This window comes from Vigna umbellata, chromosome 7 (genome assembly GCF_029865625.1).
Source record: "Vigna umbellata cultivar VRB3 chromosome 7, Vumbellata_1.0, whole genome shotgun sequence".
Lineage (NCBI taxonomy): Eukaryota > Viridiplantae > Streptophyta > Magnoliopsida > Fabales > Fabaceae > Vigna > Vigna umbellata.
This window is the reverse complement of record NC_142171.1, coordinates 26,419,875-26,439,557: the sequence shown is the minus strand read 5'-3', so window position 1 is coordinate 26,439,557 and position 19,683 is coordinate 26,419,875. Positions and strand designations below refer to the sequence as shown.

General features: G+C 32.8%; 1 protein-coding gene across 3 annotated transcripts in view; it reads left to right on the top strand.

The window, feature by feature from the left end:
• Positions 1-18,192, top strand: part of NAD-ME1 (NAD-dependent malic enzyme 1) — a 31,818-nt gene extending 13,626 nt beyond the window's left edge. For 2 of the 3 annotated variants that reach the window (XM_047301232.2, XM_088094234.1), the window contains 11 exons: positions 1,265-1,371; positions 4,980-5,091; positions 6,563-6,676; positions 7,209-7,274; positions 12,237-12,309; positions 12,405-12,491; positions 14,377-14,431; positions 14,512-14,583; positions 16,472-16,534; positions 16,628-16,742; positions 17,664-17,954. In XM_047301232.2, coding sequence (XP_047157188.1) covers positions 1,265-1,371; positions 4,980-5,091; positions 6,563-6,676; positions 7,209-7,274; positions 12,237-12,309; positions 12,405-12,491; positions 14,377-14,431; positions 14,512-14,583; positions 16,472-16,534; positions 16,628-16,742; positions 17,664-17,738 — 939 coding nt within the window. In that variant the 3' untranslated portion in view covers positions 17,739-17,954. Of the gene's footprint in view, positions 1-1,264; positions 1,372-4,979; positions 5,092-6,562; positions 6,677-7,208; positions 7,275-12,236; positions 12,310-12,404; positions 12,492-14,376; positions 14,432-14,511; positions 14,584-16,471; positions 16,535-16,627; positions 16,743-17,663; positions 17,955-18,006 lie in introns of those variants that run through there. The other variant, XR_015780742.1, reaches the window with a different exon arrangement.
• The last annotated feature ends 1,491 nt before the right edge of the window (positions 18,193-19,683 follow it).

Genomic DNA, 19,683 nt, shown 5'->3' with positions numbered 1-19,683 from the left:
AGCATGATGACTAAAATAGAGGAAGGCATCAAAGGCTATTTGTGATTGCAAATTACGTAACAAGCTTAAAGGAAAGTTTTAATGTATTGCTATTTATCTTATTATACTCTATGATAGTGGATTTGGGCTTTTAAAGGAAGAAGAGACAAAAAGTGAGAGCAGAAAAATTGAGAATGCTAAGATGAATGTGTGGTCACATAAGAAATAATAGGATATAAACTGTGTGTACGTGGAGGTATTGATGTAATGATGATTGAAGAAAAGATGACAAAAAGTTAGTTAAGGTTGTTTAGATACATACAAGGGTCGGTGATAAAAAAAAAGATACATACAAAGGTCATTGAAATGGAAGCTCTAGTGAGAGAGTAGATGTTGAAGGATGTTAACAAGTATCTCATAATGAATTATCTTTGAAGATTCATCTTTAACCAAGTTGAATGATCTTGTGTGATCCGTGTTGCCAACCTCACCTAGTGAGATAAATCTTTTGTTGTTGTAGATATATATATACATACTTGTGGTTATGTTATATCCATATATATGGAAAAATAAAATAAACGAAATGATAAGATAAATAGAACTTTCTTTTTATCATATACCCTAACTCCAAGATTTTAGTAAAACTGTAAGATGTGCCAGGTAAGAAAAAATGTTCTAAGGTGACACAATATTTACATTAACAAAGTCGCAATTATTCTATGAAGTACTTAACTCAGGTTTAAGAATGATTTAAACTCAGATGAGAAAACAAGAGAGTCTCAATAAGTTAACAGGCCATTTATCACTTGAATCTTAGAACCCTTTTGGGATCCACTCTGGACAGGAAAGGTGGTCCATCTGTTTACCTTACCCAGGAGAAAGTGTCCAAGGGATACCTAGAAGATATCAATAGAATTGTCTACAGACCAAACAATTTAGTAACAAAACTTGATGTTTTACACACTGGCCTGTATTTTAGGTATAGGCTTGCTGCAGCTTGTTTTGGCAAATGAAATCTCTTATGATCTATTTGATTGTTGATAAATTATACCATAATTTCAAATTTTTTGTAGATGATGGTCCTTTAGTATATTTTAAAGCACTATGATGATTTGATATGTAACAAGGAGAACTCTCCCTGAAAAGATAGCTGTTAAGGGGGTAGGACCAAACTTAAATGCTCTACCAAGTATCATACTACTTTATGTGGGCCTTAGACACCTCATAATATCATGTCCCTATCATGATTGTTTCATTTTCTTAATGCGCAAATTTCTCCATGCAGGGAACAGCCGGTGTTGCAATTGCTGGACTTTTAGGTGCTGTAAGGGCACAAGGAAGACCAATGATTGACTTTCCAAAGCAGAAGATTGTTGTTGCTGGTGCTGGAAGGTTAGTCTGTCATGTGAAAGGATGACCATTTATGATTTAATCTAAAAGTTTTCTGCTCACCAAATTATTCAGATATATATTGAAATGTGAAAGGTATGCTAGAGTATTTAGAAAAATATCATAATTGATATATTCTGTCACTTGAAAATGTGAAAATTGAAGTATTTTGTGGGAATTGAAGTGGTCCATTTTAAAAAGGGAATATTAATATCTCAACAGAGATACATCATTGATTTGTTGAAAGAAACTAGTAAGACAACCTGCAATCTTGCAAGTACATCAATTGATCCAAACTTGAAACTGGGAAACGCAAAAGGGGATACTACAGTTGACAAGAAAATATATCATAGGCTAGTTTTTATCTCACACTAGACCTGGTGTTTCATTTGCTATGAGTCTAGTTAGCTAGTTCATGCACCAAGCGGAGGAGGTTCACTTACAAGCTGCACTAAGAATTATGCAATATTTGAAAGGGACCCCAGGCATGGGAATTTTGTTCGAACGAAATGGGAATGTAAGTCTGGAAGCATATACAGATTCAGACTATGCAGGGTTAATTGTGGATAGGAGGTCAACAACGAGATATTGCACTTTCTTCTGAGGGAATCTTATGACTTGGAAGAGTAAAAAACAAAGTGTGGTAGCTAGATCCAATGTTGAAGTAGAGTTCAGGGCAACGACACAAGGGATATGTGAACTACTCTGGCTGAAGATCATCTTGGAAGACTTAAGAATAAAATCGGATGAACCATTGAGACTTTATTGTGATAACAAATTTATTATTAGCATAGCTCATAATCCAGTGTAGCATGATAGAACCAAACATTTTGAGGTTGACAGACATTTTATCAACGAAAAGTTAGACCGTGGTCTGATATGCTCTCCATGTCTCCTCACAAGACAACCTTGTAGATATTCTAACGAAGGGGCTGATCAACAACAACTTTGACAGGATTGTTTCAAAGCTGGGAATGGAAATGCCTATTCATCAACTTGAGGGAGAGTGTTAGAATCTGTTTTATTAGATGTATTATTTCTATTAGAATGTATATTTTATTAGTTGTATTGTTTCCTTATTTAGTAGATTAAAATTATAGTGTATGATGGGAATATCCCTGAATCATAGGGATCTGGTTGTCTAGGTACTATTATTATACTTCATAAAGTAGCTTTTTAGCCTTGTATATATGAATTGTATTCTCAGCATAATTTAATATATCAATTATTCTACCCTAAATTGTGAGATATATCGAATGTACCAAGTTTGTTACAAATATAATTAATTCTCCGTCCACTTAAAGACCTAATGAAAATATCTGCTAACTGATCATTTGACTTAAGTGAACTTAGTCTTGATGTCTCCAGATACAATCTTTTCTCGAATGAAATGACAATCAATCTCAATGTGTTTGGACCTTTCATGAAAGACAAGATTAAAACTTATATGAAGAGCCGCCTTATTATCACATATAAGTGTCATTTGAGTGACATCTTCAAATTGTAACTCTCTAAGCAATTGTTTTAACTAAACAAGTTCACAAGTGGCTGAGGGCATAGCTCTATATTCTCCTTCAGCACACTATATCTTGCCACAACACTTTATTTCTTACTCTTTAGCAAATAACTTTTGTACGGTTATTGGAACCATATAACAAACCTTTTCGAGGAGATCCTTTAATGTACTTTAATATATAGATGACTGCATTCCAATTATCTTCACTTGGGGAGTTGAGAAATTGGCTGATCACACTGACTACAAAGGAATTGTAAGGTAATTTAATTTTCCAACCAATCTTCTATACTACTCAGGATCTGAAATAAGCTCCCCCTAATTTGGTTGGAGTTTGGTATTAGGATCCATGGGTGTGCCAACGTGTTTTGAATTCATCAACCCATTTTCCTCTAAAATATCCAATGCATAGTTCTTTTGAGATATAACAATACCATTGTTGGATTGTGCTACCTCAATACCCAAGAAGTATTTGAGTTTCCTGAGATCTTTTGTTTGAAAACGGTGGCAAAGGTGTTGTTTCATCTAGGAGATGCCATGGTGGTCACTGCCTTTAAGAACAATGTCATCAACATATACTATCAAATAGACATATCGAAAGTCATACCAAATTGTTGAATTGTGCTATAAATTTGCCTCACTAGGCCCTAGAAGACCGTTTCAGGTCATACAAAGATTTGTGAATACAACATACAAATCCAAAAGACTCCCCTTGAGCAACAAATTCTGGAGGTTATTCCATATAAATTTCTTCCTGCAAATCTCCATTGAGGAAAACATTTTTGATTTTGATATCTGCAAAAATAAAATAGCGATTAAGAGGAGAGAAACACTTATATCCTTTATGTGGTCGAGTAAATCTTAAAAAAATACATTTGTGTGATCTAGGAGATAACTTATCAAGACCATGACTAAAATTATGAACAAAAATGTAGACCAAAAAACTTTAATAGGTAGGGGATGTAGAGGTGCATGAGGAAATAAAGTAGAATGAGGATTTTTGTTATTTAAAACCAAAGATGGCATGCAAATAATAAGATAATATGTAGTAAGAATAGCATCAGCCCAAATGTTTCCTCATAATCAACACCTTAAGTCTAAGTAAATCCTTTAGCAAACCTTGCTTTGTAACTTTCTAATGTGCCATCAGATTTATACTTTACATTATACACCCATTTGCATCATCTTGCCTTTTTGTCCAGTGGCCTATTAACAATATCCCATGTTAGATTTTTTTTTCTAAGGCACTCATCTCTTCAGTCATGGCTTGAACCCAATTCTTATCCTTCAATGCTTCTTGAACTGTAGTAGGACTCTAATTGAATCAATGGCAGAGAGGATTTTATGGTGCTGCATAGATAGGGTTTTAGTAGTTACAAAATGAGAAATAGGACACATGGTACAAGACCGACTTCTTTTTCTCAAAGCAATGGGTAAGTCATTAAGGTTAGGTTTACAATTATTATTCATGTAATTTTCCAAAGGTTCAAGGGTGTCAGAAGAAAAGAAGGAACACTTAACCCAAGTTAGATAATTGGTGCTGTTCTTGGATCATGTTATGTTGCTTTTGTCTCCTCTAACATTTTATATGGAAGAAATTCTATGGACGACTAATTTCTAGAGTTTTCCCTGACTCGGGGAAAAAGATGCTCTTGTTAGGAGCAGCTTCAAAAACAACTAATTTCTAGAATTGACCCTAGCTCGGAACAAAGATGCCTTTATTTGGAGCAACTTCAGGGATATTCATACGATAGGCGACACGAGAAGTATCAGGAGTACTAAGAGTAGTATGAAGCGGTTCTTGTATGAAAGGGACAAAAGATGTCTCAAGAGATTCAAAGGACACGAGAAGTATCAGGAGTACTAAGAGTAGTATGAAGTGGTTCTTATATGAAAGGGACAAAAGATGTATCAAGAGATTCAAAGGACTCGCTTCAAAAGATCTTTTCTCTCTCTATATATATGCTATGCTAATGTACTGTTTCAAATTATTTACTTCAATAATGATCTTTTCTCTCATATAGCTAAACCCTTTTGAAGTAGGACATTCATATCCAAGGCTTTTGTTGGTAATTTGGTTATATTTTTAATACTGCAGTGCTGGAATTGGGGTTCTTAATGCAGCCAGAAAAACAATGGCAAGAATGTTGGGAAATAATGAAATAGCTTTTAAGAGTGCAAAAAGTCAGTTTTGGGTTGTTGATGCAAAGGTACTGTTTATCATGACATTGATGTCCTTATTAGATGCGTTTTAGTCTTTTGTAGTAATTAAATCTTATTTTTCATGGAAAGCTAACTTATGCATTTCGAATTTTATTGCATACATAAGTATTTCTGGGTTTTGAGTTTCACAGCAGCAGTATGTGAAAAGCATTGACAGAAATGATAAAAAATGTTTTTAAAAATTTTTGAAACTACACAAAATAAGATTTGAACTCATAGTATGGAAAAATAGATTGAACTCAAACAGAAAAAAACATTTAATTCTGTTTAACTAATAATTTTTTATATGAATCTATATTGTTTAATTTTTTTAATAAAAATTTGTTTGTGCATATAATTCACAATACTTGTATCATAGATTTTCAAATCTTATCCCTTATATATCCATATGCCTTTATCATTACAACTATAGCCGCAATTTATGATAAACGGTTTGAGAAATTAGGCCATATAACTTAGAACATAATTCTTTACCCTTTATTAAACATTATAATTTATAAATCGTCAAACTATGTGTAAATGGATGAGTTAGTAAGTTGCCTGGATGGATAAGGAACCGTTCTTTGGACTCTGCATCACCAGTAGTTTATCAATGTGAGAGAAACTCAGAATTTTGTTACAAACTGAATTGTGTAGATTTCATTAACTTGTAAAAGATGAAGAATAACAAGTGTATTTATAGCTAAGCTCCAACAAGGGAGAGAGTTGTTGATAGTAACCAACGACTTCATTTAATTAATACACGATAGAGTTGTTAGTCTATGTACAAGCACTATTTACATACACAATATATAACTAAGTACATACTCTAATAATAAAAAATAGATGATCTATCATTGATTTGTGATTGTTATTGGTAACGGATTCTATCTAATTTTGTGCATCTATTGTACTGTTTAAAATCATTGTTGAAATGCTCAGCTGGGACACTGTTTCAAATCACTGTTGAATTTGATCTTCAATCATCGAATTTAGCTCCACTTCTTTCTCTTTCTGGTGGTGCATAAATGCTTATGTTGATTTGTCATATACATGGCCTTTGAACCTGCTTTTGTTGTCAATTATATGCTTCTCGATAACTATTTTGTGCTGTAAAGTCGTACTAACAACAATGTTATTGTCAATGTATGAATTTTGTTCTACATTTTCACTACAATGAAAAGGCTTCCATTCTTTTAACGAATTGTCCTTGTTCAGATTTTTGGCATGTCCATCATTCACTATTTTACCTCAATATGAACTTCATCAATTATCATCCACTAACCGTTTTTATGAACCACAACAGTTTCAAGTAAAAATAGATTTCTTATGGCTTTATTTTTATGTATAATATAATTGCTTGTTTTTGTAATTTGTGGTGACTGTCAAATTCATTGCATGAAGGTGGATTTTATGCTGCTCTAATGATATATTTTGATCATTTGATATTCAATTTTCTTATTGATTTTGCAAATATAGGGATTAATCTCTGAAGGACGTGAAAATATTGATCCAGATGCCCTTCCTTTTGCAAGAAATTTGAAAGAAATGGAGCGCCAAGGACTGAGAGAAGGAGCAAGCCTTGAGGAAGTGGTTTGTGAGAATATTGCATTAGAGAGGCTAATATGAATTATAAAAGCCATCATACAGGAAAAATCAAAATTTTAAAAAAATACAGTTATTTCTTCAGCTATTATTATCCGATTTTCCAGGACATATTCTTAGCATTTGAATATAAACTTAATGAAACTCATGAGTGGACTCTCTTTTCTGTTGTCTATAATGCTAAGCTCAACCCCTAATATAAGTTTCTATGTCTTCTCTTACATATATTTACAGAAAATTGCACACACATAACAAACATTTTTTACAGCTGTGAAGTTTTTCTTTCTTGAATAAAGGACACGGATGAATTTAAAAAATATTCTGGGATTGTGTATGATATAAACACAGCATAATATATAGAAACATTAATATAACAAAACTCTCTAGTCTCATTTTATCTATTAGGGTCTCCTAGTTTAGTATTTTATAGTCCACTATAATTCTTTGAAAATTTCCAGTTTTTAGATGAGTAACTATTGGACTGCTTGCTTCTTAGATTCTTACCGAACTTTGGTAACAGGTCAAGCAAGTGAAGCCCGATGTCCTCCTAGGATTATCAGCTGTTGGAGGATTGTTTTCAAAGGAGGTATACAATCTGAAGCTTTGATTTCATTATTCATTGCATGCTTATTTCATTAAGATTGTTGAATTAATATGGCATCTATTAATACTTGAACTATATAAAAAAATAAAGAATTACTTTATTGATAACAATAGTACCAATTACATTCCCATCATTCATATTTATAATAATGAAATCCTTTAATATAAGAGGATAAAAATATGTTGAAATGAGTACGAAGATTTTGAAGACATCGAGAATACTTTTATCCTAATAATTTACAACACTATTACATAAGTTCGTAAATGAATATTAAGTATTTTGAACATGCCTAAAAGATCCTAGAATGTGCCTTGAGGAAGTTCCTTAGTGAAAATCTTCACCATCTGAAAACCTATAGGATCATGGGTTGTAACTACCAGGCCCTGTCAGGATTATCTTTGATAAAATAGTTGTCAATTTCAATGGTTGGTCTTATCATGTTAGACTGAATCATAGGCAATGTTTGTGGTTGTTGTTATAGTATAGTTGAGGTCATCAAGTATGATCTTCATCCATAGTCCTTCATACAAACCTTGAGCAAGGACCCAAAATTCAGTTTCTGCACTATAACAAGACTATCTTCTTTTTTTTCTGTTCTCCAGATCACCAACTTTCTCCAAGGAACGTACAGTACCTAGAGCTATATTGTTTATAAGTACGTAACTTGCATAGGATACGCCAACATAAATCTTCAAGGACAAAGTGTCTTTTTTTCTTAAGATTTACCTCTTTCACGGGCTTGTCTTCAAGTATTGAAAATTTGTGTCAACTGCTTTCATTTGTCTTTTCCTGGAATCATGCATAGATTGACTTAGCACACTAATCACATAAGCAATGTTTGGTCTCATACATGATAAATAAATAAGTTTTGCTACCAATTTTTTATATTGGGTTTTTTCTTCAATAGAGCTCTCTCTTCACTTTCAATTTAATTCTTTTGTCCAAAAGGAACTTGTGAGGCTCCACATCCCAACTTTTACTTGTGTCTTTAAGGACATCAAATACATATCTTCTTTGGGATATGAAAATCATTTTCTGAATAAGCAACCTCTATTCTAATGAAATACTTTAGTTCTGCTAGGTCTTTCATTTCAAATTGGGTAGCCATTTTTTCTTTGAGAGCCAATTTGTCTATTTCATCGTCTCCTCTAATAATCAAGTCATTTGCATAGACCAATAGTGGTGTAAGTTTACCTGTAAGAGAGTGCTTTATGAATAAAATATGATCTCCTTGCTTTGGTTACATCCCAAGGAAACCATTGCTTTTGTAAATCTCCCAAACCATATTCTTGGAGATTGTTTAAGACCATATAAGGCCCTTTTTAAGAGGTATACCTTATTCCTTCCAATGTGAGTTTCCATTTTGGGTGTAATTTCAATATACATTTCTTCTTCTAAAGCTCCATGAAGAAAGACATTCTTCACATGCAACTGATGTAGGTCCCATCCAAAATGAGCTTCTAAAGTAGGAATAACTCAAATTGTATTCATCTTTGCAATGACCATTTTGCAACCAATCTAGCTTCATACTTGTCTACTAACCCATTTGCCTTATGTTTCACAATAAATATCCATCTACACCTTATTGCCATTAGGCTCTTCACCAGTCAACAATCCCTTATGTTTAGTTTCTTACTAGTGCATCCATTTCCTCTTTTATGGCTTAAGTCCAATGTTCACTTCTCATGGCTTCTTGGATTGAGGTAGGAATTTTTGTGGCAACAATAAAGCTTCAATATATTACATTGTAAGTCCAAAAATATTAATAAATAGGATATTTAATGTGCAATCTTTTTTCCTTTTTGACCACGATGGGTAAATTCTCAAGAACACTTATCTCCTCATTGTTACCTTCAAGGCTCCTCACCTCAAAGTCAAAAAACTCTTCTTTCTCTAGCATCAAAGTGGGTTGTCTTTATGTTTTTTTTCCAAAGTATTTGTCTTCTTGTTCCTCATTGTGGATTACTTTAATCCCATTTATAGTGGCTTCCTATCACTTGGATCTTGAGTATTCTGCAGATAGATATGGTAAGGATAGGCAGAAGAACTTCTCTGCTTTGAGTATTTTCTCACCCTAAAGCATTAGGCTAACAAAAAGAAAATTTCTATTTCGTGAAAGTAAACATCCATGGTAATAAAGACAAGATCTCTTAAGATGATAACATTTGTACCATTTTCTATTAAAAGTGTTGTAATTTGAGATAATATCTTTAGAATCTTCCTAATTAGAGGAAATAGATATATAATCTTTATTTTATTTTACTTTCCTAGTTTCTCTATTTCCCTTTATTTTACTTTCCTAGTTTCCCTATTTCCTTTTTTAGGAGAATTAGATTATTACAAATAGAAAGTATCAGAATGTATTTTTTATGATTGAGAATAATAAATCAGTCTTATTTTTCACAAAAAGGATAACTAATAAATACAATTTTAAATCTTTAGTATTTTAATTAATGCAAATAGGATTATGAGAGAGAACAAAATAGAACATCCAAGGACTTGACAAGGTAGACTTGGCTTTAGAGGAGTATAGGAAACAAAAAATGGAGTCTTAGGACTAATGTCATCAAACTTAATTCTTTTGATGTTTTCTCCAAATATATTTTGGACAAGACAGAAAAAGTTAACAAATATGTGAGAGGCTTCATATTTACTTTTCATAATATATGTCTGCATGACACAACTACATTTGTCAATAAAAGTATTAAACCATTTTTTTTCATAAATAAATTCAAAAAACAGGTCCTCAAACATTAGAGTGAATCAAGTCAAATGGAAAATTACTCTTCTATCAAATATGAGATAAGATCCACGGTGATGATTTAACAATTGACAAATATTACATTTGAAAGACTTAACAAAGTATTTATTGAAGAATGATTTTATAAGGTTGAATAAGTGATGTCCATATCTTTTATGATGGAGGCATATTTGGGAAATACCCCATGTTTCTGACCTTTGTATTTTTTTTATTCTTGGATTCCAACATATACAACCTATGCTACTCAGTGCTGCTCCTTAGCAATTAAAATCATATATCATGGCAAGGTCTTGAATTACACAATAAAGAAAAAGTTACTAAATAGTTCAAATCCTTTCTATAGAGATAAAAACATATTGGCCAGTTATGCGACATAGAAAACATCTTTTAATACAATACATGATTCCAAAGTTATATTCCTAGATTTGCATATGGGTACTCTCCTACCATTTGCAGTTGTAGGGAGTTATTCTCTAGTCTTTTTGACATATAAATTGAAGAAATTAGCAAATAGAGTCATGTGATCAGTTGCGCTTGAATCAAGAATCCATTGGGCTGAGGACCTGGGGCAGTCGCTACGTAATAGACTTGAAACCGAGCGGGAACATGGCTGGGAGTAGCTTTTAACACTGCTGGTCTGCCCTGATTTACCCATTGAGAGGGACTTAAAGCCTTGGTTTCGCCAGCCCTGTTTCATGAGTAGAGCTCCATTGAGAAAGACCTTGGTGATTGGCCAATTCCATCAAGATATTGTAGGTCTTTTCATGGCTTCGTTCGATAAAGCACTTAAACCTAAGCGCAAGGTAATTTAGGTAGCACCTTGAGACAAAGGGCCAAATGTATTGAATGTACTTTTATCTTTCACGGGTAGGTTATATGATGTAGGGGATTTAGTCATTGATTTAGTCATTGTTCTCATACGACCAGGTTCCTCTTTATAATCTTTCATATCAAGCATTGAAGAAACACAACAAAGTCGTAATAGAGATTCAACTCTTGTTGCTGTTATTCGTAACAAAGAGAACCAACAAATTAAGATCTACCCAAACCAAACAAAAGAGATGTCGCACCCATTGGAATGTGCAAAGGAGGTCTGGACAACATTGTCTACTATGGTGGTGATTGAGCTTTCCAAGCAAGACGCATGAGCTACGCTTGTCAATCCTAGTGGTGGCATGTGGCCGTGTACGACAACCGTGTGATGATGTATACGTCAATGTTGTGTCCGTCAGAGAGGGGTACACCTTTCTAGCCCACCACTAACCTCAACGATGAAGGCAAACAATGACAGTGGCTTTTGTTAATGAGGCAATGGAATCAAGATTCCCAAAATTGGGTTCTCTAATACCAACTTGAGCTATGTAAGAAAATAAAAGTTTATTTTATTGATAACAATCAAACCATTTACACTCTCATCATCTTTATTTATAATAATCAAATCCTTTAAAATAAGGGAATAAAAATATGTTACATTAGATAGGAGGATTCTACAAATATTTTTTCATAATTACTACATAGATATTGGGAATATTTTTCCTACTAATCTATTATTTATGCATCCATTTTCTATTGTCCTGTGTTTGTATAGAAAAATGAAGGAAATTTGAAAGGGGAAGTTCTATCCCCCACTCACGGAGAATCATGATATGTTTTATGCTGCCTCCATCAATCTATTGGCCAATGTTGTTTGGTGTTAAGAAATAGACTTTAAGCCTAACTCAACTCCATAAAATTGGCTTGTAAGGTGAGATTTGCACTCACTTGTATACTATAAACTTACCCTATCTTTAGTCAATCTGAAATCCCCAACAAATCTCCTGATAATGGTTGGCACATTAGGCCGAATAAACAACAAATCTCGCTAGGATAGACTTTAACCCGTGACTCTGATACCATGTTAAGAAGTGGATTTTGAGCCGAACTCAATCTCACTAAATCAGCTTGTAAGGTGAGGTTTGCACCCACTTATATACTGTAAACTCACCTTATCTCTAGTTGATGTGGGATCTCCAATAGTTGGTTCCTTTTACTATCTTTTAAAATCTTCATCCCTTTCATAGTAGCACAACCATTTGTATTCTTTATATAAACTGAACAAAATTTCAAGTGAAAAATGGCCAATTATTTCTTGCTTTCATAGACATAAATGTTTGTTATATTTACCAATGATGGACATCCTTCAGGTATTAGAAGCTCTCAAGGATTCAACATCAACGAGACCAGCTATATTTGCTATGTCGAATCCTACAAAGAATGGTACATGTTTTTTTTTTCCTAATTGATATTTGTGATGGAAGTGAAAAACATGGATTTTAATAGTTTGTATGCCACTTCCCTCATTTTTTTGACAGCTGAATGCACCGCTGAAGAAGCATTCTCTGTTTTGGGTGACAACATTATTTTTGCAAGTGGAAGTCCATTCAGTAATGTGGATCTTGGTATAAGTTTGTGAATCCCTTGCAGAATATTTATATATTAGATGTTTATAATCTAGTCATGGTAACATCAAAAGTGATAATAAAACTGTATGATTGTTGCTTGCTGGAAACTTAAGAACCGAGATGATTGTCTTTAAACTCTTTTCATATTGGCAGACTAGGATTCCTAGTGTTATTGGAACAATATCCTTTATTTTCTTTTTGAAGAATAGGGAGCTAAAATCCATATAATTAGGTACGCAATCAAATTATTCGTTAATGTTTATTATGGGTGATTTTTTTTTCATTTTAAAGTAAATGTACATTTAGTTTGTTTAGTTATTCATTTGGTTCCTATAGTCACCAAAAAAAAAATTCTTTTACTCTCTACACATAAAAATATCTCCTTTTAGTGCCCGCACATAACATGTTTAATCCCTTTTAGTCCCTTAGGACATCACTTTTATCCCTTTTAGTCCCTACTGTAAGGATTAAAAAGGGTATATGTAAAGAGTAAAAGGGGAAAAAGATTTAACCCAAAGGCTAGAAAGAAATCTTTTTTGTAACTGTCAAAAAAAGTGTTTCTGATATTATTCATACAGGAGCAATTGCGCTTAAAAAGAATACAAAGACTTAATAAATGAAATCCTGATTTAGGATGGATACAATCTATCCCTACAATTCAGGACCAGTGATCCTCTACAATAAATATAAAATATGCTGTCAGCCTATTAACCCTCCTCCTAATTATCCTTCTAATTATGGAATGTAATTAAATCTCCTTATTATGCAATGAAAACTGAACAAGAAAATATTAACTGCAGCATAAATCAAGGGATTCTAACACTTCCCCTCAAGTTGGTCAATGGATATCATCTATTCCCAACTTGCCAACAATAGATTGAAACGTGGCACCGCTTAGCCCTTTTGTCAATACATCCCTGAGTTGATTTCAAAAGGATACAAATGGTATACATATTGTTCCATTATCCAGTTTCTCCTTCACGATGAAGTGTCTATCTACTTCAACACATGCTTAGTTCTATGAATTGCACTCGATTATGTGCAATATTTACTGTTGATTAGTTATCACAATACAGTCTCATAGGCTTCTTCCAATCAATCTTCAGGTCTTCTAAAACCATAGTATTTCACAAATCCCTAATGCCATGGCTCTAACTATGCCTGTGCACTTGACCTTGTCACAACATTTTATTTCTTGCTTTTCCAAGTAACTAAATTTTCTCCAAAAAAATGCAATATCTAGAGCTAGTTCTTCTGTGTTTACAGAATCTGCATGATCAACGATTGTGTAGGCTTCTAAGAGCATTTCATTTTCCTTTATAAATAGAATTCCTTTTCCAGGAGTTACTTTCATGTACTGTAGAATGTGATAAACAACCCTGAAACGAGTCTCCTTTGAATTATGCATGCACTGGCTATGTGTGTGACAAGTAGATCAATTTCTCAACCAGCCTTTAAATAAGATTGTCTATCCACAGCTACATCTTCAATTGATTCACCAAGTTTGTGATTTTGTTCAATGGTTTGTATCCGAATTTACCAGTTTTCAACCAACTACTATTGGACGTAATTTTGTTGGGAGATGAAATACTATGATGGGAATGACAGTTTGACGATAAGCAAACCTAGGTGGCAAGGATTTCGTTTCTTTTTCTAACTTTTCATTACTGTTCAAATTTTGAATAAGTTTGTTTGTTTGGGTTTAAATCAAGCCTTGTACTTTATTTAAACTTACTAAATTTGATATTTGTTCTACAACGTGCATAAAGTATGTTTGTTATTGGTAAAGTAATTTTTTGGTAGAAAAAGAAATCTTTTGTTATCCTTTCTCTTGGTCTCAGTTAAGGGGAACTCAGAAAGACAATTTCTTGTAATCATGCAGGAAATGGTCATATTGGCCACTGCAACCAGGGAAACAACATGTACCTCTTTCCGGGGTTAGTTTACAATTCACAGTTTCCTATGATATTTTACAATATACAGTTAATGTTATTTTAATTATATTCTTTTGTTCCAGCATTGGTCTCGGAACTCTTCTGTCAGGTGCTAGTATAATCTCTGATGGCATGCTACAAGCTGCGGCTGAGCGGTATGTTTTACTAGATTTATTAATTTCGGACAGTACTTCTATTATTAATTACATCAACTCGAAAATGGGCTATAAGCGGGAAAAGTTTCAAAAAAAAAATTTGTCCACAAATAGAATGGGATCATCAAACTGTTGTGATGTAGTTAAATGTAATGAATGAGAGTGTGCAATAAATAATAAATATAGTTTTAGTTGTAAGAATCCATAAAATTAGGGGATTGGGATTAGGAGTTTATTTGGTAGATTTTTTACTCATTTAAAGTCTTTATTTCAGGAGATTTATTTCTTTAAATAGGATTATGTTTTCTTTTGAATACCCATGTATTGTTTCGTTTTGGAGTCAAGGAAAATAGTTCCACAATTATTTTCTACTGCCTGCACAATTTCTCACACCATTTCATGAATCATCACTTACGTTTATGATGTTGAGTGAAGACACATGACTGACATGAATGTTTTTATTTAACAACGCACCCTGCATGTAAGAGTTCTTTGGGCTTAAAGTATGAATAATATATGGCCCACCTAATCTTGCATCGTAGTTTAACTTGTATTTAGAAGAAAAAGGGGTCATCAAGGGTCTACCTCTAGACCGTGTAGTTTGAAGAGCATAGGCACGGGAATGGTTTACATATTTCTAACACCATCTTTGGAATAGAGAAACCTTCCATTCAGATGATTCTCATTGGAAGCTAAAAGCACCCTCTAAGGTTAAGTTCTGTTTATATACGACAGTGTACAAATATTCTTCAAAAGGATTAGTGAAAAAACACGCAGGATGGTATCATTTTGAGAAAGAATATGATGAATTCTGTGTTGTGTATACATGAGTATTCTTATTTATAATAAAGGAAAGATACAATTTTGAGAAACAAAATCAATATGTAATGAGGAGAAATATTTGGTAAGATATTGTTTTCCTATCAAATCATATCATATCTCCCTATCTAATGTAATCAAATCATATATATCTCCTATCTAATGTAATCAAATCATATATATCTCCTATTTAGTGTAATCAAATCATATTTCTAATATAATTGTATCATATCACCAATGACGTGTTGAGGTCATTTCTCTTCCTATGTATGTTATGAGTGGAGGTGCTAGCGTTGAATTAGTTCCTCATTTCTTTTTACATTGTTACTCTGCTGTTCCTTTATGAAATTCTTTGTTTGGCATTATATTTGACAATGTTGTCAATTTTTATGAGTAGCGTTACTAGTTGTAGAAGTACATATTTTTTGTTACAATGAACAATTTGTGCTGCTCTTACAATGCTTTTGGTGGAACATAATTCTTGCATATTTAAAGAGATTTCTTTGGATGAGTAGGTACTTTGAGAGTTGGCTTTTACTGAGTGTAAAACACATGATTTTAGGGGATTTAAAGGGTTTTCACTCCTTTTCAGTCACCATGTGCATTGGGTAGCTTTGCTTCATTAAAATGTCTTTTGCTCTCTGTTTGCTTCATTGAAATGTCCTTTGTTCTCTGTTTCATTTTTTATAATTTAAATTCGACCTTTTGTTCTCCTTCCTCATATGTCAGTGTCCCCTCTTTGTATAAATGAGTATATTATTTTTCAAAATATCAAAGCACTACACCAAAAGGTTTTGTCCCCTTTGACTGACAAAGATAAAGCAATTGATAAAGAAGATGTATATGCATATTATGTCTTTTGAAGCCCCGCCAGATTAAATTTGAGATTTAAACGATTACTTTTTCAAGCTTGAGTCTTACGTTAGAAATAATGATTTAGGCATCCTAACATTTTTCATATCATTAGTAATTATTAATTCGTGCATGAGCTTATTCATCCCTAAATGTTGAGGTCTTTCCTTGATTTTGACTCTTTTTTTGCCCTGCCTAATATCATTGGAAACTGAAGTCTGGCTACATATATGAGTGAAGAGGAGGTGCTCAAAGGGATTATTTTCCCTTCAACATCCAGGTATAAATGAGCATTTTCTTTGCTGTTTGTAGGCTATAAGAGATAGTTCTAAATGAGCAGCATATTTCTCAAAACTAATACATATTTTTGTAGAATTCGAGATATTACAGAGAAGGTAGCCGCAGCTGTTATAAAAGAGGCGTTGGAGGAGGACCTAGCTGAAGGATATCATGGAATGGATGCTAGGGAGCTAAAGAAACTTAGCGAGGTAAGTTTTTTTTGCTTGGAATATTTAACACTTCTTAGTACGAGGACATAACATTGTAATCTATAGTATAATGTGGTTGGAATTAAATTTTCATGAGAACACACTTTGCCAGGGTCCAGACAGCACTGTTAACTGTTGGCCAGATTAGGTTTACTTGTTACGAAAATAAATCAGTAACTATCTTGTTCTAGTGTATGTGAGATTGGTTTGTCTGCATTCTGATTTACCACTTTCTAGTAACAAAAGATGGGAAAATGTGACTTACCTCCTGATAAAATAAATAGGACCTTTACTAGTGTATGTGAGATTGATGTGTCTTTATTGAGGATCTTGATGTTCCACAGGTTCTGTTAGAGAATGGAGGGTCTATGAGAGAAGAAAGGGAAAACAGAGGACTTAACCGCTAGTCAGTTAAGTGGGTTGGGGAAAGAGGCCTATATAAGGACCTCTTTGTTGTATCAGTTATTCAGTTGTGTAGTTGTATCAGTTATTCAGTTGTGTAGTTTGTATGTGTTGACCGGTCTTAGCACCAGGTGGAGGAGGTTAAACTCCTACGATACAGTGATATTCTTGATTCATTGTTGTGAATATCATTCATACTATTGCTTCTTTACAAGTTCTTGATTGTTTGTGTTTGGGAGAGAGAGAGCGCTTGTTAGGAATTCTTTTCTGAATCCCTGATAAAGTGGTCCGACCTGCCGGATGATCTGAGTTTTAGTTGACTCTACTTTTTACCATTTATTTCTTTGGCTTTCATTGTTTTTCGGTAATCATCGTAGTTGTTTTATACTTTCTTCAAATGCATCAATGTTTCCTTATTATATCGTAAGAGTAGTTTTTATTCTCATCCAACATTAAATGCAAGTATTTATATATCAAAACTTCCAAGTTATGGATTTTTTCTTTTTACGGGAATTGCAGGATGAACTCGCAGAATATGTGAAGAATAACATGTGGAATCCAGAGTACCCGACATTAGTTTACAGGAAAGAATGAGTAACCTGCAGTTTTATGGTCACTACAATTTCCCTCACGATGCATCTACGCTTTAATCAGGTTAGCCGAGTCCTGCTTAGGGTGGAATCAACCATGCAGGATTAGTTGATTTAAATTCTAAAACATTATCACGTTACTTTTTCTGAAAGTCTAGCAAACTTATATTTATATATATATATATATATATATATATATATATATATATATATATATATATAAATAAGTAAATATGGGGGATAGATATTCATACAAATGAGTCTTGTGTCAGGAACCATATTTGAATGGTTGACACGAGGATTTTCAGTCCTCTGCTCTACCAATCGAGCTATCCCGACCATTCTTGAAGTTTAATACTTTGATTTTCAAAGATTTTTGAAATATATGTTAATGAATCTATATCAACTAAGTAAAAAAAAGTTTGTAAGTTAGAAAAACAAAGCTTAATATATATATATATATATATATATATATATATATATATATATATATATATATATTTATTGTATATGATACTTCTGAATTAAAATGAAAAACCAGGTTTAATTTTTAATCTACTTTTATTTCTGTCTTGTTATACTTCTGCATAACTTGCTTGGGTTTATAACTAAATTTATGGACTGACTGTTTGCTAAATTGTTCGAAGTGATTTGTATTTAGAAACCTCCATTTCAAATGTAAATTTATAGTAAAATTTAGTGTTAATTTTTTATTTAACATAAAGAGTTATATTTTATTTCCACATCTACTAAAAGAGAAATACTAACAACACATTTTTTTACCACACATTCTACCATTGATTGAAACTTATTAATTATTAAAAACTATAATAAAATGAAAAGAAAGATTGGTTAAATAAGTTTTGTTAATATCTTAACATGTTTTCACATTTAAGCACAACCATAGGAAGGTTCAACATACATATATACATAGATCTTCATACTGGTAAGATATTATTTATTTTGGTTAATTTTTACAAATTTATTTTTGGTACCACTTTAAAAAGTCTCTTATCAATGAAAATATCTCATAGATATATAAATTTCATCTCTTATTTTATTTCATGTATCTTTTATTTTATCTAATCTAAGACTTTGTTTACCCAAACGTCTGTAATGCGGAAAGAAACACGTACAGTATGATGTTTGATAGTTACTTGTTTGTAGAGTCTACAACTCTACATTTGATGTCCAATAATTCACATGTTTTGCTCGTACAATTTTGTGGAAGACACGTGAATTCCGAATTCGGTTCTACAATATATGGAAGACATGTGATCGCTGAAATTTGGTCATTCTATTACGATAGAGGAGGACGTCAACAATGGTCTACACTTTTAAGTATGGCCATAGCGCGACTCGTCCTCTTGTCACGTCAATGTCATCATGTCACCGCTCTTTTGTAGAGTCATTGGTACTATATATAAACTTGTCATTCTGTCTACTTACCTTACATGATTTTATCATCATTTTACTCTTTTCGAATAGGCTAATATCCCTCTTTACCCTTTTGGAACTTCAACTTTTATCCACATTCCAATCCTAACTTCTAATTTTAAATTCACATTATTTTGTTCTTTTATCCACTTTAATATTTATATTTCAAATAATTCTATATAAATTTATAGTCTCCCCCTTCACTTTTTTTCTTTCTCTTCCCTTTCACTTGTCTCTACCAGTTATCAATTTCGAATTACACTTTCCACAAGCATAGTTTCGGACTATGTTTTCTGGTGAGCTAAACCACACCATTTCACCCAACACAACCACAAAAAACAAACATTTCATACCATGGACCTCTCTCACTGACAACAGTCCCACAAACCACCGTCTCCATTAGTTTCAAATAAAACTCACAAGGATGAAATTTATCTTTATTAAAAAAATTATATTTTAATCTTCAAATTTTAAAAATAAATTAATATAGTTTTTTAAATTCAATTAGATTG